Consider the following 24,457-nt stretch of genomic DNA (forward strand, 5'->3'; position numbering starts at 1 on the left):
ATCATTTTTTACATGCAACTGGGAAATAAGATATACAGGCATCTAGCCCTACTGGAAAGTTGGAGGGAGGATGTGGGAGGATATAGGAGAGAACAGATTGGTGGAATGGGTATACAGTGGGATCACTGTTTTGGGGTGGTGGGTAGGGGAAAGACAGGGAGAAAATTTGTAACTCAAATCTTGTGGAAATGAATGATGTAAACTAAAAATAAACATAAAATTTAATTTAAGAAAAGAATCAGTTATATGATAGATGAGTTTTTAGAAACCACTTTTCAAACATGCAAATTTAATTCAAATTTGCTGTTACTAAGACCTTCCTAGCAATATTTGGAAAAAAATTACAGTTGAAAGCACAGAATTCTTAATGTTTTTCCTTTTAGCCTGCATGTGTCGCCCATAGCTAGAAATTTTCATGATAGCAAAGGAATCATTACGTGCATCAAAACTAAAAAATGAATCTGGGTTTTTATACATGTGAATTTAAGCTATATGTACACACTCATTCAAAGTTTAACCTTCGGACATTTTGGAACAAATCATGTTTTTGTATCTAGACCTCCAGAAATTCCGCAGAATTATTACTGTGTAGGGCACTCTAGAACTAAGAACCATAGGAGGGATACACTCACTGACCTGGCCACACAATTTGTAAGAAGATTGTCTTTTTGTTGTTGTTGTTTTCAACAATTGAAATTAGCCTGTCTATGCTGACCATGCAATTTTACTTTTTTTTTTTCTATTTTGAAGAATATATATTGTTGACTGCAGGGAAGGATGGGGTGAATTCATATGCAGAGACCCTTTCTTCAGAAAAATCTCTTAGCTTACTGTTTCTTTTTTTCTAGACAAAGCATCAAATATTCATGCTTTGAATCAGGTCATGAAGGACTCTATTTTTTTTTCCTCCCAAAACTGGTTTTCTTGTTTTTTCTTAAAGGAAAACTGCATTTTTTTTTTGGTCTGGGATTAATCAGTCTTACATAGGATTTAAAAAACACCAGACCAACTTTCTGATAAAGGGAAATACATTCTATAAGTCCATAAATAGATACAGGGAGGTGGATAGTATGACAACATAATTGGATGAGAGGAAAATCCAATTATGAAATTTAATTTAGTAATTGATGACTATTTGTCAGTGAGTTTTGTGTATCTCTGTAATGTCCTGCTTATCAGTGTTGAGAAGTGTCATCCATGGCATCTTATTATTTCTTGGTTCACACTATGTCATTCTTTTAGGTGTATTGAGTGTTGAGGTCAAAGTGGCTTCCAGACAAGATGTCATTGCACATTAGAAACTGTATTAAATTAATTGAAAAATAGATAAACATTGATAATAAAACAAGAGAAATGCTAAACAGTAAAAGGTATATACTTTTAAATGTTACTCAAATAGACTTCCAATAAAACGACATCTTTCAGACAGCTTAATTATTTGCATCATAAAAAACTCTGGTGGTTGAAGATTAAAATATTGATTAAAAACTTCAGGTGAATCTCAATTCAGCCTAAAAAGAACTTTCCATCTTAATAAAATATGCAAAACTTTCTTCTTTAAACAGTACAACTTACTTTGTAAAAAAAAAAATCCATCCATTTCTTTAGTTTTTTGAAGGAAACCTGAAATGGGCGTTTGGAGACAGAGGTTTCATAACTCTGTAATGCAGAAGTGAATGCACCGGGGCAGTGTCTACAATCGTTCTAAAGTATTCAGATGAAAAGTGAACAATTCAGTTGATCATCAGCATAGTTTTCTACACAACCTAGATAGTTCCAAATAACCAGTATCTTTTTTTGGGGGGGAAACAAACAAACATGTAGATGATTGGGCTTTTTACTTTCCTTTCTAGTTATTATTGCATCATGCAGATCCAGTCTATACTAAAGTTTAAAAGAAACACATTGTATCACCTTCTTGTGTCTGAACTCTTCAGCAGCTTCAATACTCTCAGTCATCATCTTGAAGTTATCTAAATTAAGTGGAACAGATGCTATGTTTGACTTAAGTCAATATAGTTAATAGCCCCAGGACTTAAGTTGACTTTATACAGTCATGTTTATTTTGTACTGTCAATTATTTTCTGTTGTAAGGCATCAGAGCCAAATGAATTGATGCAATTTTGTGCCTTCAATTCAAATTAAATAGCAATATCACCTGTTACGAACTACTTGATCAGTGAATGAAAAATATTTCATGTCTCAATCTCACCAGGAAGGTTTAAATTAAACAGTAACAGACTTAATGGGAAGGCATGGAATACTAAATAAGATCGGGCAAATAGACTATTCCAGCCATGTGCTTTCCACAATGAAAATCAGCACTGATTCTGTACTGAGATGATGGAGTCTAAGAACAAGCTTTTCAAAACTTCCTCTTCTAGGAGAGCAAAATAGTACTCAGTAACATAGCATTATTAACAAAATTCCTTTATCTGAAACTATAATTTAATATTTATGTATCTAATTTACATGTGACAAGGTATATTCAAAAATTGAAGTGCAACTAGAAAATCATTAACCACTGAAAACAATAGCACACACAACTCAAACATTCTGCATGGGAACAACAGCTAGAATTTGCATTGGAGAAATATAGATATGTATACATATACATATATTATCATATTTGGCTTGTTAAACAATGCATCCATTCTAGTTTGTAAAAGAATCACTGCTGTAGTTCAATAAAAAAGCTGATCTCTTAAGAGTTATTTTACAGTGAAAAATGGAGAAATCTTCATTCGCACATACGTGTATGCATATGTATCCATAAGCTTATGCATTGTGTAGATATGTGATCTGCTAGCAAATGACTGAAATTTGGAAAATATTTAAATTGAGCTTGTTCTGCTTAAAGTGATTCAGCCCACCCAATATGTCTTTCTTTTAAACAGAAACTACATAAAATACTGTGTCCTTTATTAACTGAATGCTTTTTTTTCTTATGCGTAAATAGTAGATAGTGAAGGAATTGCACTTATTGTAACATTACAGTAAAGTGTTAGCTTGCAGCTCACCCTTGGGAGGTCAGGGACTGTCATATTTAAGATAGGTTGTGAATTAGATGCAAAGATGAAAGTGGCTATCAAAATTAAAATGAGAGTTCCTACTTACAGAACAAATAGGGACCTAACAGAAGAAAACATGCACTACCCCTACATTTATGTAAAACTAATTTCTTCCAGGAAACATTAACCCACACTTGATCTTCCACAAAGGGAAAGATTTTGTTCCCTTGACAACATAGTATGTTTGGACTTTTGTATTCAAATTCCAGTTTATTAACTCATTGTCTCTTGAGTGTGCTGTTCCAGTGTCCTCTCCTTTAGCTGCCCTTGGACCTCTGCAGAATCTGCAATATTACAGTCATGTTTCAGTTTCACTGAACCTCAAAATCTCCTTCAGTTCTGTATAAATAAGGTTCCTTCTATTCATCTTCTTCAGGTTCCTGTGGTAACACTGGCACTTCTTCCTTTAAACAATCACTGAAGAATCTGAGGATTGTGTTGTAAAGGTGATATTTGCTCCTCTCAGATGCAATATTATGGCCTTCATCTGGATAGACCTAGAAAAGGGAAAAGAGAAGATATCTAAATCTCCATTTTTTCCCTACTCTCCAAATTTTTAAAGATCTGTTAGATTGTAGCCATGGAGAATTCTGTCCCATTGAGAGGCAGCATGACATAATGGAGAGAACAACTAGATTTTGAATCTGGAGATTTAGATTCAGGTTCCACCTTTGACACTTACATCCCATGAGATTAGGACAAGTACCTTCCCCTCTCTTGAACTTTTTTCTTCTTCTCTAAAATGGGAATCATATTGCATACCTTATATCGTTAAGACGAAAAGTACTATGTGAACCTCAATATCTTCTAAAAATGTCAGCTATTTGAAAAAACATCCCTCAAAGCAAACTTCACCAGACTGAACCCCCAGGACCCATAATGATCAACACTGGAGGCATAAAAAATATTTGGTCACTTTTTTTTGTTTGTTTCTTTGTCTTTCTTATTTTTTAAAATAAGAAATATTTTAATAATAAGACTTTAGAAACACACAATAGTGAGGAGTAAAATGAAAATAATTCATAAAATCATAGACTTAGACCTAGAAGGAACCTCATAGATCTAGTCCAATTCCCTCATTTTATAAATGTGGAAAACAATGTTCAAGTGAGAAGGATCTTGGTGTCAAGGCCACAAAGATAATAAGTATCACAGGCTAGATTCAAACTCAAGACCATTGACTCTAGAACCAGAGCTCTGTTTTTTCAAACAGTAACAGGATCTTCCCTCTTAATTTACATTATGCCATTGTCTTCTCCCCTCAAAGTTTGTTCCAAATTTGTGACTTGAGTTTGGTGAGAAAAGGATGGAAGGAAAGAGAAAAAGCTCCAAATCATGTAAAATAACTGATCCTTAAAATATAAAAGTATCAAAATTCCTGATCCACTATAGCTTAGGAAATCTCCTCTGTTGACAGCTCCCTAAATTTTATTGTTCCATGAAAAATATTGCTTAATAGAAAAGAAATCCATTTATTGGGATGCAGGCCTGGTTATGCGCAAAGGACTAAAAGGAGCCATGCAGCTCAATGTGATAACTGGACTTCTTAATGGACTTGGAGGGTCCAAATGATCCTTATATATTTAAAGGGCTTATGAAACCCAGAAAAACTACAAAAGCTCAGTAATGCTCAAAGAAACATCCAAACATCCTTAGAGAGGTTTATATTATAGTTGGGAAAAAATTAAATGAAATCTCATTTAGGAAATTCCACTTAACTGTATAGGTTTATCTCACCTGCATAGTATAATTCACTCCAGCTTTTATTAAGCGTTTGATTAATTCTGCAGAATGCTGGAAATGGACTTTTGCTATAAGAGAGAAAAAAATATACATGTGGATTAGGGACAACATAGTTTCCTAGGCACGGACCTATATCATTAGAGATTAGTCATTAGAGATCCTCTGTTCTGCAAACTTGGTTTTTACATATCCATATTTACCACATTTAAAATGTATGATACTTGGATTTTCATGAGAGGTCTAGGGGAGTGATCTTTGAGCTGTGACTTAGAAATCAGCTGCTATAGTCATGCCTCTGCAGTCAGTGCCTGGCCCACTTGGTGTGATTTTTCATTTCATTTATCATTTACAATTATTCACAACATTTTCAAACCACTAAAATATTTAACACAGAAAATGTTTGTCTCAGTATTAACAAAGCATATCCAGTCTCCTATTACTTACACAGGATTACTGGAGCTTAGTCTCATTTAGATAATGGCCTCCTGAATTACTATTTTAAATTAAAAAGAATCCCCCATGTTGAGAATGTAGAGTAAACTTTCTATTATTCAAGGACTAAATATTTAGTAGGGATTATCTTGGTTATTCCTATATTTTCCTCCTTCTGTCTTCAATTCCTCCTTTTGCCTAAACACTGGGGATAAAATACTGAGGTCAGAAACAGTGTGCCATAGAGTATTAGTCTAGGAACCAGGATCTTTGGTTTCTCTTTCACTAAATAGCTATCTACCCTAATGGAAGTAATTTTCCCTCTTTGAAATCCAATTCTCTCACGTGCAAAATGGTGCTAATAAACCTGCCCAATCAACCTTGCAGAGTGATCAATATTTAGTACAGTAAAGATGAAAGATTTGAAAAAAATATATAAAACACCATTAAATTTGGAAGGCTTATCTTTATTTCTAATATTATTTTATAATTATGTAATATGCTATATAATGTTTTATATATATAATCAATCCAGCAAACCTTTACTAAGTGACTACTACTATCTGTGAGGCATTCTAATAGGTGCCAGAGTTTTAAAAGTAAAATAGTCTTTTCCCTCAAGTAGCTTACATTCTATTCATGGAGGAGTAAAAAAATGCAACCATATTAACATCTTAAGCTCCTTGACATCTCCATAATTCTATGATGTGATAACTCATACTGAAGCACAATGTGGGTATGCTCAGCTCTCTCTCTCTTTCCATCAGTGTGGGTTTGGGTGTCTCTGTCCCAATACATATATATGTGATATGTATGTATATGTGTATATATGTATTCATTCATGCAAGATATATTTTATTAATTCCTGATTAATATTATAGGATCCTAGTTCAGAGCTAGAAAGGGCTTTCAAGGTCATTTAGTCCTATACATTCACTTTACCAGATCCAAAACCATCAAATGATTGGTCTGAGGTGAAGTGGCTGAGTCAGCTTGTGAGCCCGGGTTCACAGGCACTGCTTATAGTTCCTTTTCCACTTTACTAGTCTGCCTCATGTGGGGAAATAGGTAAATGAATTTTGAATTGGTAAATAAAGGAAAGAACAACGGGCTGAAAGTCAAGAACACCGAACTGTCAGTCATTTTGCTCCTCTTTAGATTAATATTCTTCATCTATAATACAGTGTTAAGGCTCATAGAATTATAGATTCACAAACGAGAAGAAACTATAAAGGTCATTTTGCAGATGACCTTAATAAGACCCAGAGAGGTTAAGTGATTTTGTAAGAATGTTTCAAAGGTATTGGGTGGCAAAGCCTGAGTTGGAGCAATGTGTCCCAATTCTATTTTTTTTTAATAATTTTTGGAAGGGGGAAGGCAGGGCAAATGGGGTTAAGTGGCTTGCCCAAGGTCACACAGCTAGTGAGTATTAAGTGCCTGAGGCCTGATTTGAACTCAGGTCGTCCTGACTCCAGGTCCAGTACTGTATTCACTGCACCACTTAGCTGTCCCCAATGTGTCCCAATTCTAAATCATCAGCAGCATTACTTAAATCTTATCGAGTTTTTATATTTTATTTTCAATCGAATTTCCACTTATTCCATGCTGAGATACCAGATGAGAACTGTCTCAAAATGTTGACATTATTTTAATTCAGTTCAGAACTCATTGTCTTGTCTTTCTTTTTCTCGCTCCCTCTTCCCTCCTTTCCTTCTTCCTCTCTTTTTCCCCTTTACTCTTTTTCCTCTTTCCTTCATTCATTTGCTACCTCCATGAACTTGGTCTTTGAACTCCCTTTCTGAACATTTCTGAAGGCCTTTCAATAATTTCCACAGATATACCGAATTGTATGAAGTTTGTAGCTACAAAATAGCAGTGGCCAATGCAATACTTACTGTCAGCTGTCCCATGAATTATTAATAAATTTTCTCCTTTTAAGCTGTGAATATTATGTAGGACACTGGATGCCTGTAAGGAAAAACATAAATACGTACAGACATGTAAGTGTATGTATGTATGCAAAATGACTGAATTTTCACTACAAAACACCCTGTTTTCAAATAACTTACTTGGTAAGCACTTTCTTCCTTAGATGGTAAGCCTAGGTACCTTTCAGCAAAAGCTGAAGCTGCAGAAAAGGAGACAAGAATGAGAGAAGGAATTAGGATCTATTTTATCTTGGAATCTTCAGTCCAGAATTTACTTTTCATTTTCATGCTTTGGTGAATTTGTTTAAATCAGAGAAATGTTAAGCAGCTAAAAACAGGGCCTCATAATACATAATCATGGAACTCAATTGAGCTATATTTCATGAGGATTTTATTAAACTTAATATTTCTCATGAGATAATACTGTAGGAGAGACTTACCATACAATTTCATGTCTGTAATTGGTGCAACCACAGATCCACATTTAAAAAACCTTTCATCAGATTTTAGGATCATTGATGTGATGTATCCACCATATCCCTAGGAAACCAAATAATGTGTTTCATATTTTAATTACATTTATCATTTTTTTCATAATTTCATAAATGATTCAGAGAATTCCAGAACTGGAAATGACATTGCGAAGACATATACTCTGTCCCATATCTTATATACCACCTCTTTCTTATCAAGACGTCACCAAACCATTTTGGACAGTGCAATATTTATAGCATATTAAAAAGGTTATCTGACATTGCTATGGTATACATTGAATATTTTCTAATTAGTTTTTTTTTTTGGAGGGCAATTGGGGTTAACTGACTTGCTCAAGGCCACATGGCTAATTTTTGTGTTAAGTGTCTGAGGCCGGATTTGAACTCGGGTTCTCCTGACTCCAGGGCCAGTGCTCTATTCACTGCACCACCTAGTCGTCCCTCTAACTAGTTTTTAAAGGCATCTGTGGGACAGTAGACTTTTAGTCATTAAGCTATTCAGTCTATTTTGTTAAAAAATGTTTCTATATATTTCAGTAGGAATAGCAAATTTCTTTCTGCTTTGAGGGCTGACTGATTTTAGAAAGTAGCCAAAAGGTTTTCAGAGACTCATCGGCTGACTATTATGACTGATAAATTGTGATAAGGCTATTTGGAGTCAAAATGAAGGAATTGTGAAGATTAAGTGATAAGGCTTCTTTCCTCATGTAGCATATAAGCTATCTCTGAAGGTCATCCCCAAAGAACTCCTCTGGGACTGAACAATGGACTACCGCCTCTGCAGTATTTGAGGAGGTTCATTTATTCACCCTACTCTGGTTCTAGCTATATAGTCAAATAAGGAAAAACTTGATTTAAAAAATGCAGATTTGGTTTAGTTAAGAGTTTTGGCAAGTTTTTTTAAATATCTGTATCATGGCTTTGCGTTTCATATTTCACTTTTGATTTTTTAAAATTGTGGATACAATTTTATTGAATAGAGTATATTAGCATTTATAGATACTAAACCTACTAAATTGGAATTTTTGCTATAGTTTCTTAGCTACAGTTAAAATGAGTACAAATATTTGGACTTCAGAATGCTGCCTTTATATACTTTCATCTTGGCAAAAGAATTCCTTTTTAAAATGAGGTAATAGAGGTCTGGACTGAAAACAAAAAACACTCTAAAATATTTGTCTTCCCTGCTATAGATTTTATTTTCCTCAATTTATTAGATTGCAAGACTATATAAAATGAGCTCGTGGGGACTAGACTTAGGAAATTGACTAGAATAAGAGGCCAAACTCTAGTTTCAAAAATACAAATTTAAATTTTCAACAAAATTTATGTCTGTTGGTTTTGATGAAGCTGTACTTGTCATTTGGACAATTGCCCAAACAGCTATGCATGTACAGCTGATTTGATTACTTTTGTTAATAATACTTTAATGGGCTAATGATTTCACTGGTGAAGGCATTCCCTCCAGTGGTGCATATTACAACTCCTCCACATCTATCATCATGAATTTCACTTTTCTATGCCCTACTCTCCCCACTATGAATCCCTCATAGAAGAAATACTCAAAGCACTGATAGTCTTATTGTAAGTCAATGAACAAGGATCTCTTCTGAACGTTAAAAAAATGAAATCATAGACACCTCTGATATAAGTAATAGTTCTGTTAGTAGTCTTCAATTTGAGGGAAAATATGACAGTTATAAATTCTACAACATTTTAAAATGAATTTTGTTAATCACCATTTATATAGACTTAAAAATTATTAGTAAACATGTTTCATACACATAAAAGGTATGTTTACTTATTTATGAATTTGTATGTGGATTAAAGGACATACTCCTTGCCTCTACCTCAATGAATCTCTAGCTTTCTGTAAATCACAACTAAGGTATTGTGTGTTACATGAAGCCTTTTCTGAATTCTTCCCCCCTCCACTACTGCTACCAGTTTTGAGCACTCTTCCTCTTGAAATTAATTTACATTTACTCATTTTTTTAAAGCAATTGGGGTTAAGTAACTTGCTCAAGGTTACATGGCCAAGTGTTTCTGGGTTGGTGCTAAGTGTCTGAGCCCGGATTCGATCCCCAGGTTATCCCGACACTGGGGCCAGTGATCTTACTCACTGTGCTACCTGGCCACCCCAAATTTACTCATCTTTAAAAATTATATCTACCATAGAATTTGAGCCACTTGAGGACAAGGACTCTTTCATTTTTGTTCATCTTTAAGCTGGATCATCGACAAAGCTTCACCATATGTAGAGAATATCTCTTCTGTTTTAATTTGGTTTAGCATAGTCTCTGTGACTATGTTGACAAAAATTTTTAAGCAGTCATACTTTTCAAGGTTTGATTCATGTGTTACCTCCTACAATACATCTTTCCTAATTCCAAGGCATTCCCACTCTTTTGATTCTCAAACTACCAAATATTTACTTATTTCTTCAGTTACTATATCTCCCAGAAGAATGGTAGCTCCTAGATAGGAAGTATTGTTGTTGTTGTTGTTGTTGTTGTTTTGTCTTTGTATCACCAGCATGGCAGGCCCTTACACAGAGTAGAGGCAAAATAAATCCTTGTTAAATTATATTAAGTGGAATTGTTTCATGCCTTACTTGATATCAATAATAGGAAAATTTTTGAACATAATTATCTCTGTGATGTCCTCTCTCAAGGAACCATAGGAGATCTTAACATAGGTGAGGGAGACACCTTATTATAGGGGAGAATTCATGGATTCATTTTACTCAGTTGAGTCAAATAGTATTTCTTTTTTTAAAGCAATCAGGGTTAAGTAACTTGCTCAAGGTTACACAGCCAGTTTTTTTTGTGTGGGAAGTATTATTTCTTTAAAGGCAACAGAAAATATACAGTGAAGCACGATATTCTTGTGCATGTTTCAGTGATGAGTGACCATGAATACACAGTCTTATTTAAGTTTATAAGGTGATTGAAATACACAAATATAGTCAGACTATTTTGATAATGCAGAAGATCTGCTATTTGCTCACTTATCATATTGAATTGATGAAAAATGTGATAAGTTATTGCCTAGAGAGGCAGCCAGAGGATTTTTTCATAAAACATAGTTTGCTGAACTATAAGAACTGGCCCAACATTCACTTCAATGATCTTTTATTGTCCCTGTAAATTAGCTTCTTCGAAACTTTAATTTTCCTGTTAAGCCAAACTAGAAACGATCATAATGATTGCCCTACCTTTACAAACTTTGCAATTATTTTATCAATGAATAAACATACCTATAAATGTTTGGACAGAATGGTTCCCTTTTGCATCACCTTATTATAAATAAGACTGAAGACATCAACTCATAATGTACTCTGCTCACTCAATTCAACACAATGTCTTTAATGGAGAGAGGACTGAATTACCCAGGTACCCTGGAATAAAGTCCTTTTTGACATATGCTATTAAGCCACTCCACCTTTATGAGATTCAATTTCCTCATCTTTAAAATGAGGAAATCACTACTTGTACTAACTACTTGATAACACTGTTTTGAGGAAGGTACTTTACAATCTCTAAAATCCCATACAAAGCAGTACAACTGTGAATTTTAATTATAACCTGATATTTATTCAGCTCTACATTTGGTTATGTAGTGGCTATTTGATTGAACCTCTCTCAGGAGCACCTGGTAAGTAGAGTCCAGTCAGCAAGTATTTTTTAAGCATCTCTGAAATTCAAGGCACTGTGCTAAGTAAGATTTTTGGGTACAAAGAAAAGCAATGAAAGAAAAAAAATGTTACCTGCTTGCAATGAGCTCATAGCTATCAAAACTATCTATTGATAAATCGACTATTAGAAAAATATAAACTATTATATTACTTATAATATTGCTAAGAATACAGTCAATATTCAATGAATGTTTCTTGAATGACTTAAATGTTCCCTGGATTTCCTGAGTTCCTTAAAGTTTATTTTAAGTGCCACTTTCTATACGAGGTCTTTCTTGATTCTATCAGTTTTAGTACTGTTCCTTCCCCTCTTCCCATTACTCCATCTTAATGTTGTATTCATTCATTTCATAATATTTTCTACCAGTAGAATGTAAACTCCTTGAAATTAGAGAATTTTTCTTTTTTTTTTTTTCTTTGTGTACCCTGTCTAGTAAATTGAGGGCTACATAACAGGTGCTTAAAAAATACGTGTTACTTAAAATGGCATTTCAAATCTGATCAAAGTACTGTTCTGAAACTTATAACCAGATGGAACACAATATTTCCACTTCTTCCTTCCCTAACTGGTCTCAACCTAATAAAAAAGAAATATCTCAATTGTTCTGTGCTTTACGTTACAAACTAATCAAGAAGAAATCATAAAAACATTTTACTTTTCTCTCTTGCCCTCTTATGAATACCAAATACCTAATCGATAAATTCAGTGGTCTCTTTTTGTGGCTTCACTATCCCTGTTCATTCTGTAGTTTATGATACTGTTTGATCAGTGTCTCCACTAACTTTCCAGGAACTCTATTACCCTCACTTGTCTTCTCTTTCTAAAAGAACATAGCATAGCAAAAACAATGTTGAACTGGGAGTCCGGAGACCTAGCTGAGAACCATGAAAGAGACACTCTGTCAAAGATTTTTTTTTTGCCTTTTGGAGGGCAATTGGGGTTAAGTAACTTGCCCAAGGTTACATGGCTACTTTGTGTGTGTGTGTGTGTTAAGTGTCTGAGGCCAGAACCAAACTTGGGTCCTCTCGACTCCAGGGCTGGCACTTTACACACTGCACCACCTAGCCGCCCCTCTGTCAAAGACTGTCAATCTTTCAGATAAAAGATTCTTAACTTTTCAGATCCCTTTTTTCCTCATCTTTAATATGTGGCTAACAATACTTGTCCTCCTATCTTCCTCAAAGAGTCATTTAGAAAGTATTTTATAAACTTTAAAGTACTTATTTATACATGTAAGTTACTATAATTGTTTCTTTTACTGAACTATTATCTTTTTTTTTAATCCACTAAATGTATGATTCCTTTACCTATCTGCAGAATGTTATGTCCTGAGGCAGAGCCAAGATGGTGGAGTAGAAGCAGGACCTCCCCGCTGCTCCTAATTCCACCTTCCCCAATCCATGTAAAAGGGGACTCCAAACAAACTTTGGAGCTGCAGAAACCAAAAAATGACACAGAGAAGCTAACCTCCCACTGAGGACAGCCTGGCAGGCCAGCAAGAATCAGCTCAGCCCTCTGGGAGCCTAGCCTAGCCCCACACCGAGGCTTTAGCCCCAGGGCGGGCCTGACCAGCCGCCAGCCTGACCAGCAGTGGCCAAAGGGACTCCAGATCAGCAGCAGCTGTGGCCTTTTCCAGATTTATCAACACACAGATTAGAAGCACAAAGTGAGAGGTCAGTGCAGTCTGGACTTTGGGACCAGAAAGTGGGAGTGCCTGGGTTTTGCCCCTGGGGCAAGAATCCGCTGAGGTAGAGCCAGGCAGTGCCACGTGACAGCTTGAGCTCCTGGCCTACAGAGGGTAAGGGGACCAAGCACAACTCTGAGGGGCAATTGCTCTTGCTTTAACCTGTTTTGATCTGGACTGCAGTCTAGGGTGGAGGTCCTGGGATGTATGTCCAGCTTGCCAGAGCATGTGGAGACCTCAGAGAGGGTACGCATCTAATATCTCTGGCAACTGAGAAAACCCCAGTGTTTGGGACGAAACCTCCCCTGTCTGGTGGCAGAGTCCTACTGTGGCAAAAAAAATAGGGGTCAAGTGACTGAGGGGTGACATGACCAGGCAAAGGAAACAAAGCAGACAGAAGATTCCAACATTACACTCCTATTTTGGGGATAAAAAGGAGCAAAGCATGGAACAGGAGGAAAACAGTGAAGTCAGAACTCCTGCACCAAAAGCTTCAAAGGAAAATACGAGCTGGTTACAGGCTATAGAGGACCTTAAGAAGCAGATAAGAGAAGTGGAGGAAAAATTGGGAAGAGACATGAGAACAATGCAAGAAATTTATGAAATGAGAGTCAACAGCCTAACTGAGGAAAATAACACTTTAAAAAACAGACTGACTCAAATGGCAAAAGAGGCTCAAAAAGGCAATGAGAAGAATGGCTTAAAAAGTCGAATTTGCCAGATGGAAAAAGAATCTCAAAAACTCAATTAGGAGAATCATGGCTTCAGAATTAGACTGGACCAAATGGAAGCTAATGCCTTTATGAGAAATCAAATGAAAGAATAGAAGGCAATGTGAAATATCTCATGGGAAAAACCACTGACCTGGAAAATAGATCCAGGAGAGATAATTTAAAAATTATTGGACTACCTGAAAGCCATGATGAAAGTAAGAACCTAGAAATAATCTTCCAGGAAGTTCTCAAAGAAAACTGCCCTGATGTTTTAGAATCAGAGGGAAAATAGAGGTTGAAAGAATCCATTGATCACCTCCTGAAAAAGATCCCTAAAAGAAAACTCCTAGGAATATTATAGCCAGGTTCCAGAATTCCCAGATTAAGGAGAGAATATTACAAGCAGCCAGGAAGAAACAATTTAAATATTGTGGAAATACAATCAGGATAACCCAGGATCTGGCAGCTTATACACTGAGGGATTGAAGGGCTTGGAATGTGATATTCCAGAGGGCAAAGGAGCTGGGATTAAAACAAGAGTCACCTACCCAGCAAAACTGAGTATCATGTTTCAGGGGAAAATATGGTCATTCAGGGGAATAGAGGACTTTCAAGCATTCTTGCTGAAAAAAACAGAGTTGAACAGAAAATTTGATATTCAGATACAAGAAGCAAGAGAAGCATGAGAAGTTAAAGAGGGAAAAGAAATCCTAAGGAACTTATCAAAGTTGAACTATTAACATTCCTCCATGGAAAAACAATAATTGTAACTTATGAAACTTTTTTCAGAAGTTGAAGGGAGTAGAAATATGTGTGTGTGTGTTTGTGTGTGTGCCTATATATATATATATGAGGGTATATGGGCATATGAATACATATGTGAATGTGTGTACATATGTTTACAGGTGTACATAGATAGAGGGCACAGGACCAATATAACAGGAAGGCATGACACTTAAAAGTTGAAATTAAGAGGTGAGAGAGGAATATGATGAGAGGAGATGGTGTAAGGGTTATGGGATTTAAAGATCTCCCATGCCCCATGGACGTGCTGACATAGCAGAGCAAGAAAAAAAAAAAAAAGCCGAGCTAACGGTCCTGTGGTTGGCAGTTGGCGGCAGTTGCTTTTTTTTTTTTTGAGTTAGGACTCCTTCTGAGGACTGCCAGAGTCCAGAGCTGCTGGGAGCGCTCTTCCAGGACGCTGGGTGGTTGCTGTGAGTGGGGAGAGGAGGACCTTTGCCTGAGGTAGCCTGTTCTGTTTTAAAGGCTTGAAAATGTGGGTGCTTTCTACTTTATCTACCTGTGCCAATGTCATAACTACTCTGATGGCTTTCACTTTCTGGTTTTGGGACTCAGTCTTTTGGTATCTTAATAAATTTTCTAGTTTATTTCCCCAAATGGCAAACCTGACGTATTTTGTGATGGATAATTATATCAGCATATTTGTAATCTCTATAGGCATTGTGAATATGGCATTGCTGATACATTTGGCGACCAGGATGGGATCACAAAATGTCAGGCCTCTATTTGGAAGCAGTGGGGCTTTAGAGGGAGAAATGGCTATTCCAGGATGGGAGGATTTGCCTTATTCCTCTCTAGCCAGAGAATGGGCTAAAAGCACAGGGCCCTGTGAAAACTGGGAACCAAGGCTAAAAGAGGGAGAACCTGGAGATTTGGAAAGATGTTTGAAAGCAATACCCATAGAACCAGGCAAAAAACTGGCAGGAGTGTGCAGGAGAGGCTGGGTGCTGCTAACAAGTTATCGTCTTATGTGTAAAAGTAGGGATAAGCTGCTGAAGGAAAGAGCTAGGATGGCTAGGGAGTCAGCTGGTTTGCCTGAGGATTTTTCTGTGTCACAGTACTCAGAAGAGCAAACTGGAGGGACCCATGTGGTCCAGGAGTAAGCTACTGTTCATGTAGCTAAAAGGAAGAAAAAAACTAGCAGAAGGAATGTGCATGCAGCTTTTGTACAGGCTGGGCAGAGTTGCCCTGACAGCTTCCAGGAGAATGTGTGTGAGGAGAATGGAACAAGGTTAGATGAGGAGTCTCCTAATGTAGAAGCTCTCCCCATACGAAGAAGAAGGCAGGAGAACCACCGAGGCAAAACAGAGTCCAGGGAGATAATTGAGGATTTCACTCAACAGGAGATCACTGATATATTGAGTAGATTTACCCAAAGAATGGGGGAGTCTTTAGTGTCTTGGATAGTAAGAATCACTGATGAAGGCACGGGAGGAATAACACTGGACAATGAGGACTGTTTAAAATTCATAAGTATCAGTCAGAATCCTTTTGTACACCAGGCTTTTAGGGATCACCATATGCAAGGAGGAAATAACAAAACGAGTCTTCTAGCTTTAGCTGCAGAAGGTTGCAAAAAGCAATATCCAACTGAATCTATGTGACCTAGGGGAGACAGACCCTGGTACTCACTTAGAGACTGTATGAGAAAGTTAAAGGAGGAAGTAATGAAAACTGCCATCCTGATTGGAGATGCAAATGCATATTATGATACCCCCCTAGGAGTTCCTCATAGAAATATCATAGTGAAGACGGCTCCTCCTGCATATAAGCACCTAATTCTGACTCTTTTAATTGGAGAAATAGGGCACCCTCTTTCAGAGGTGCTGGATAAGATTTCACAATTAAGCGATTTAGGGGATTGGGAAAAAGACAAATTGCCTCGAGAGAGAAGAGTAAACAGCCAGAGGATTCAGAGACAAAATAGACCCACAAGAAGGGAACTGTTTACTGCTCTATTAAGAGCAGGGGTGGACTTTAGAAGAATAGATGGTATTCCAACTGAAGAGCTGCATAAGCTGTACCAAGAAAAGGTACTTAGCATTAGAATGAACAGGGAAGCAGGAACCACCCCTGCAGGTATTTCTGAATCTGAATCTTTGTATCCAAGTTTGCCCCACCTTCAGGGGGAATAAGAGATAGGCCAAGCCCCAGCCCAGATAAAAGAAATATGCAGAAGAGATTGCAGACCCCATATTGGTTTAACAATCTATTGGAAGAATGGATCAACTACTGTGACTAGGGCACTGATTGATACTGGGGCTGAGGCCACACTTATCTATGGAAACCCTGATAAGTTTAAACATGGAACTCCTATTACCATCACGGGTCTAGGAGACACTGAAATATCAGCCAGACAGGTTAAAATAACAATGAAAATTGGGCAGTTACCTAAGAAGGAATATACTGTGGTTGTTGTACCCATTCCTGAATACATCATTGGAATAGATGTATTGAGAGGCATGACTCTGAATTTACCTGAAGGAATATACCAATTTGCTGTGAGGAAGATAGGAATTAATACAGTTTTAGTGGGAAAACTAAAAATGGACCCAATCACTTTACCTGAACCTTCTGAAGTAATTACTTTAAAACAGTATCGTGTGCCAGGTGGGCAAGATGAAATTGCCACTACTATAAAGGAATATGTTGAAGCAGGAGTGTTAGTCCCTACAACCACAAGATGGAATAATCCTGTCTGGCCAGTAAGAAAATCAGATGGGACATGGAGAATGACTGTGGATTATAGACAGTTGAATAAGGTGACTCCTTCTTTGTATGCTGCTGTTCCAGATACCATCACCTTAATAGAAAGGATCCAGAAATATGATGGGACTTGGTATGCAGTTATTGACTTGGCAAATGCCTTCTTCACCACCCCAATAGACTCTAAACAATGGGACCACTTCGCTTTCACTTGGCAGGGTAGACAATATACTTTTACTCGCTTGCCACAAGGGTATATACATAGCCCCACTATTTGTCACAGGATTGTGGCTGAACAGTTGGATGAATTAAAGCTACCTGGTGTACAGCTTACCCACTACATTGATGATATCATGATACAGGGAAAAGATGCGAAAGTAGTGGAAAGGAGTTTGACCCTTCTAATTGAGCATATGAAAAGTAAAGGGTGGGAAATTAACCCTGCAAAGGTTCAAGGACCAGCTCAGAATGTGAAGTTTTTGGGTATACAATGGAACAAGGGGCTAAGGGAGATTCTTCATCAAGCCCGACAAAAGATTCAGGATTTTCCTACCCCTACCAATAAGAAGGAGGCCCAAAAGTTCATAGGATTGTTTGGATACTGGAGGCACCACATTCCACATTTGGGACAGATTTTAAAATCTTTATATAGAGTCACACGGAAGAAATATGAATTCGATTGGGGACTTGAGCAGAGTAAAGCTTTTGAAGAAGCCAAGGCTGCCATACAATTGGCCCTAGATTTGTGGCCCATGCAAAATGGTCCAGTGGAATTGCAAGTGACTGTACAAGATGATTATGCAAACTGGAGCTTATGGCAAAAACAACAAAGCCAAAATGTACCTTTGGGATTTTGGTGTAGGAAACTCCCTTCATCTGGAGTCCAGTACACACCTTTTGAAAAGCAGTTGTTAGCTGCATATTGGGCTTTGGTGGAGACTGAACAACTGACTGTGGGCCATGAAGTGATATTAAGACCTGGAATCCCAATTATGACCTGGGTAATGAGTACCCCAGCTTCTCACAGAATTGGACATGCCCAAGAGCCTAGTATAATCAAATAGAAGTGGTATATTCAAAATAGAGCGAAAACAGGCAAAAGCGGAGTCTCTGCTCTGCATGAATCTATAGCAAACATAGAAATTGAGAGGAATGACACACCCCCTGAGCCAAAGCAACAGTTGGTACAGTCCACTGTCAAATGGAATGAGGGATATGATGTATTAACTGAGGAACAAAAGAGACATGCATGGTTTACTGATGGGACAGCAAAATATTTGGGGCAAAAAAGACATTGGAAAGCAGTGGCCTATAACCCATGTACTAGAAGGACTTTGGAAAGTACTGGGATAGGTGCAAGTAGGCAATATGCTGAACTTATGGCAGTATATCAAGCCATCAAAATAGAACAAGGAGGACAGTGTCATATATTCACTGATTCATGGGCGGTAGCTAATGGGTTAGCTACATGGATGCCCATGTGGAAAAATGAAAATTGGGAAATTCATGGTAAACAAGTCTGGGGCAAAGAATTATGGGAAGATATCTGGAACATGTCTTTGGTCACTGACTTGTCAGTTTTTCATGTAGATGCTCACGTGGCCCCCACCACACCAGAACGTAAGTACAATGCTCATGCTGATCGACTGGCAAAGATTGCTACTGAACATATTGTCCCTACTTTGACAACAACTGATGATCCGGTATTAGCAAAATGGGTCCACCAAACAGCAGGCCATTTGGGGGTCCAGGCCATACACCAGTGGGCACAAGATCGAGGTATTAGTATCTCTCATTCACTGTTAAAACAGATAGCAGAAGAATGTCATATATGTCAATTGGAAAAGGAGCGAACTGTTCCTCGGGTAGTAACTGGAGAGATAGCAAGAGGAAAAGTCCCAGCCCAAATCTGGCAAATAGATTATATTGGTCCACTACCACTGGATAAAGGATGCAGATTTATATGTACTTGTGTTGATACCTATTCAGGTGTACTAGTAGCTTGTCCTTATAAGAATGCAACCCAGAAAAACACTTGTAAAACCCTAGATCTCATAAGTCTATATTATGGAACCCCAATGCAGATTCAAAGTGACAATGGGTCACATTTCAAAGGCAATGAAATGAAGAAGTATTGTATACTAAACAATATAGAATGGATATATCATATTCCATATTATCCAGAAGCATCTGGGTTAATTGAAAGAATGAATGGATTACTGAAAGAACAGTTGAGGAAGTTAAGTTCCAATAATTCATATCAACATTGGAAGGATAATTTGTTCATGGCTTTGCGTAATTTGAATAATAGTCCATTGGGAGGAAGTACACCTCTAGCCAGAATGATGACCCCCAATCTGCAAATTAGAAAACAACAAACACACAAGATCCCAAATATTGAGTATTGGACCTTGAGGCCAGATGTCCCAGCACCGTACCCAGGACCACCTGGTTCGGTGGAGTATGATTTACATTGTTTAGAGGACTTTTGGTTGGACAGGAAAGAAGTAAGAAAAATTTCCACTGGGATATGCATAAGAATCCCTAAAAATCACTTTGGACAGATTTTACCCAAATCAGGATTAGCAGCTAAAGGAATACATGTATTGGCTGGAGTAATAGATTCTAATTATCAAGGAGAAATTGTTGTAACATTCCAGAATTTAGGTGAAGGGCCCATACAGATTCACAAGAATGATAGGATAGTTCAAGTGATCATCGTTCCTTGTAAAACAATGCCACTTGTAAAAACTGACCCTCCTTCCAAAATAACTGTCACAGGAACTGAAGGATTTGGTTCTACTGATAGAATAAAATCAGGAGCTAAAGTATGGGTAAAACGGAAGCCAGATGATGTTCCAAAGGCTGCAGAGATTATAGCATATGGGAAGGATAACACTGTAACTATTGTTTATTCTGGAGAAGATGATTACAAAATTGTACCCTTAAATCATTTATTCTACCGTGAGTGAGGCTACAATAGTCTGGTTATTGTTCTTGATTTTTTGTTTGTTCACCTTGTTTGTTAGATTTGTTTCCACAGGCTTGGTACCCTCCATCTGTAGATGCCTGATAGCTTAAGCTGGATGTCACCCCCTGTCTGCAACTGTGATGTGTCACCCTTGGACCTGGCATCAAGCATATTAAGAACTGACCTCTCAAATGGAACCCCTAAGGACAGGGACAGCTCTACATCCGATTTCAGCAGCAAGTAGCCATAGAAGAGGAGATCTTCACCCCTTACCACAAGATTTTGGGGCCCCATTTGTTCGGGGTGGGGGGAATGATGGGGAGCTTGTGCTCAAGCCCCACCCTAAAATATGGTTTTTTGTGTTTATTGTGTGCTATTCTTGTTATATTGTTGTGAAATTTTGTTGACACCAGTTATTCCTACTGTATTTTTGCCAAGTAAGGGACATGAAAGATCTTGGGGCCGAATGTAAGGGTTATGGGATTTAAAGATCTCCCATGCCCCATGGACGTGCTGACATAGCAGAGCAATAAAAAAAAAAAAAGCCGAGCTAACGGTCCTGTGGTTGGCAGTTGGCGGCAGTTGCTTTTTTTTTTTTTTTGAGTTAGGACTCCTGCTGAGGACTGCCAGAGGCCAGAGCTGCTGGGAGCGCTCTTCCAGGACGCTGGGTGGTTGCTGTGAGTGGGGAGAGGAGGACCTTTGCCTGAGGTAGTCTGTTCTGTTTTAAAGGCTTGAAAATGTGGGTGCTTTCTACTTTATCTACCTGTGCCAATGTCATAACTACTCTGATGGCTTTCACTTTCTGGTTTTGGGACTCAGTCTTTTGGTATCTTAATAAATTTTCTAGTTTATTTCCCCAAATGGCAAACCTGACATATTTTGTGATGGATAATTATATCAGCATATTTGTAATCTCTATAGGCATTGTGAATATGGCATTGCTGATACAGATGGGGAGAGACAGGATGGGGTAAACTATCTCATATAGAAGAGGCAAGGGGAAATGGTTATAATGGAGGGGAAGAATAGGAACGCAAAAGGGAATGGGTCACCCTTATCCCCATCAAATTTGGCTTGAGGAGGGAATGAAATACACACTAAATAGCGTATTTCACCCTACAGGAGAGTGGGGGGGGGAGGGAATGAGAGGGGGGGTGAAGGAAGGGGGGGGAGGGGGGGGGGGGAAGGAAGTTGGAAGCACCCACTTTTGAAAAGGAACAGGATCAAAGTAGAGAATAGAACAAGTGGGAGGTGGGGTAGGAGGGAGGGAAATATAGTCAGTCTTTTACAGTATATCTACTATGTTATTGTTTTGCATTAGCCACACATGTACATCCTATACTGAACTGCTTATCTTCCCAGTAAGGGTGGATGACAAGGGAGGAAGGGAATGAATCTGGAATTCAAAGTTTTAAGATCAAATATTCAATATGTATGTTTGTGTGTGTGTGTGTGTGTGTGTGTGTGTGTGTGTGTGTGTACTATTATCAATACTATTGTAGATGTAATTGGGAAATAAAATATACAGGTACTAGGGCATAGAGATCCACTGGAAAAGGCGAAAGGGGTATGGGAGAAAATATGGGAGACAGCAGATTGGAGGAGGGGATATCCTGTGGGACTGCTATTTTGGGGTGGTTGGTAGTAGAAAAACGGGGAGAAAATTTGTAACTCACAATCTGGCAGAAATGAATGATGTAAATCAGAAGTTAATAAAGCAATGGGAGGGGGGGAACAGAATGTTATGTCCTTGGTCATCTTCTGTTCCTTTCTTTCTATGTGTCTGCATTCTCTTTCCCAATTATTTATTCACTATCATGACTTTACTGCCACTTGATTCACTTCTGAGTCTACATCTCTCCATTCCTAGTGCTAATGTTTCTCCACCTCTGTAACTGGTTAATGAGTATTTCCATTTATACCATACTGTCATTTCTAATTCAGTATAGATAAAGTTAAACACCATCATCTTCCTAGAACCTAGTCCCTTCACTGACTTTTCTCTTTACACACACACGCACACACACACACACACACACACACACACACACACACACACACACACCCCTCCTTATTCACACTTGAGATTTTTGAAGGCCCCCTTGTCAAACTATATCCTAGCAAATCAGTAAATAGATCCCATTATTTTCTTTATCTTTTCCTTTCATTTTTCTTTTTTTGGTAACATAAAAATTTCATTTTTTCTATTATTTTTAATCATTCTCTCTTTTAAAAAATAAGAATAAAGACTTAGATATCTTTAAAATTGTGTTACCTTCAACACAGATTTATTGTTCCTCATAGCCAATCAATTTTTCCTAATTCTTGGTGCCACTAATATTTCCTCACATAGTAAAAAATAGGTACTAAGACAGTTCAGTGCAAATGTAGTTGTTTCATGATCACTATCAATGAGAATAGGTGACTTTATAGTTTTTAAAAAATTTGTTTTATTTTGGGTCCACTGTCCTTTGTGTTTCATCTATAAATGTTTTCAGTATTATTTGGGTCTCATGCCAAGTTTTGTTGTTGTTGTTTTTTTCCACCCAGAATAATTTTTCCTTCCATTGCTTTTTCACTATATGATGATTTTGATCAAAAATTAGAAGTGAAAGGGTAAGAAATTTCTACTACAGTAAGAATTTCCCACTTTGATGAGTTCCAAACTGCACTGAAGAGTTAAATATAATTACTATTACCAAAATATGAACAGGTCATAATGGTGAGTTCTAACAAAAGGTGATCCACTTGATAAGGAAATGCCAAATCACTCTAATTTGTTTGCCAAGAAAATCCCATGGAAAGTATTAAAATGATAAAATATATGTCATCAGAAGATGAACACCTCAGATTGCAATCCCTGGTTTACTACAGTCCATATAAATCACACAATAGCTCAATGACTGAACAACAACAACATAGACTTTTGGAATGTTTTGGAAGTGAATTTGTACTCCAAACTAGTACTGGATTTGGTTGTTATATATTTTTTCTGTTTATCTAGAAAAGCATGTGCTGTCTAAAATAATTTCTGAGTTTTTGAGGTCTCTTTGTTATGGTGGCTGGTTTGCATCATATACATTCCACTAAAAATGGGAATAGTTGGAGTCATTGTTTTTATTTTAATTGATTATCCCTTGTTGAGAGGATAGCTGCATATTTAAACTGAATGAGTTGAGGTTGTTAGAACCACACACAATGCCATATTTTTGTATTTATCCTCTATCCTAATCCTGTGTTTAACATATGATAGAATCATGGATTTAGAGCACTGAAGGACCAACTCCCCATTTCACAAATGAAATCAAGTCTAGAGTGGTTAAGTGACTTGCCCAAAGTTATATACTAATATAAGTGAGAGAAACAGGTTTAAACCTTGATTCTTTCACTTCAAAAGAATTCTTTTGTGTATTTCCTTTGCTCTGTCATGAAATGACCTGGCAAGACAAATAGCTATTTCCTAAGCAAATGTTAAAAATAACATGAGTTTCCATTTTTATTCTATATATATATAGTTTATTTCATATTTTATAACTGATTCTCCTAATATACTGTTCATATTACTCTATTCAAATTCATTTAATGACTCACTGTTTACAAGAAACAATTCCAAATTCATTTTATCGTTAAAGGTTTTATATTGTTTATACCCATGTAATTTTTATAACCTTATCTCTCTATTATTCCCTTCCATAGAAACTTTCCTACACTGAAATTTGTCTATTCATTATCTACTGAACACACTTGAAGCAGAACAAACTCTGTGCCTTTGCATATGGCTTACACATCTACTCTTGCTTACATCAAGTCTTATGTCCTCCTTAGAACCTTTGAAAATCTCCCTAGTACAAAGACCTTTTGCTGTTGATGAATTCCTATCATGTTCACTGTCTATACTAATCATTTGCCACTTACTACATAATGCTTTATGTTGTAATTTTTTTTAATGCTTTATGTCCCCTAGAAGAAAATGTTATTTGAAGATGTGGGCTATATCTTATTTTTCCTTTTATCTCTGTTCCCCTTTAGTACTAAACAGCAGTAGAAAATTAAACAATGAATCACACACACACGTACAGATTGCATTTATAGTTTCAAAACCATAATGAGTGGGGAATGTGTAAAACACTTTTTAATAGGCAAAAGGCTTAATATATATATATATATAATATTTTTTCTAGTACATATTTATCCATAAATGATATAGTATATACTT

At 37.1% G+C, this 24,457-nt stretch overlaps 1 protein-coding gene across 1 annotated transcript in view; it reads right to left on the bottom strand.

The window, feature by feature from the left end:
- Positions 1-236: 236 nt before the first annotated feature.
- Positions 237-24,457, bottom strand: part of DPP10 (dipeptidyl peptidase like 10) — a 1,061,638-nt gene continuing 1,037,417 nt past the window's right edge. The window contains exons 22-26 of the mRNA XM_069067778.1: positions 7,615-7,714; positions 7,316-7,374; positions 7,142-7,214; positions 4,809-4,882; positions 237-3,568 (exon numbers count right to left, since the gene is read on the bottom strand). Coding sequence (XP_068923879.1) covers positions 3,431-3,568; positions 4,809-4,882; positions 7,142-7,214; positions 7,316-7,374; positions 7,615-7,714 — 444 coding nt within the window. The 3' untranslated portion in view covers positions 237-3,430. The remainder of the gene's footprint in view (positions 3,569-4,808; positions 4,883-7,141; positions 7,215-7,315; positions 7,375-7,614; positions 7,715-24,457) is intronic.

The sequence above is a fragment of the Petaurus breviceps genome, unplaced genomic scaffold (assembly GCF_028583685.1).
Source record: "Petaurus breviceps papuanus isolate PSGF00001 unplaced genomic scaffold, PetGlider_PUasm1.0 90752, whole genome shotgun sequence".
NCBI classification, from domain to species: Eukaryota; Metazoa; Chordata; class Mammalia; order Diprotodontia; family Petauridae; genus Petaurus; species Petaurus breviceps.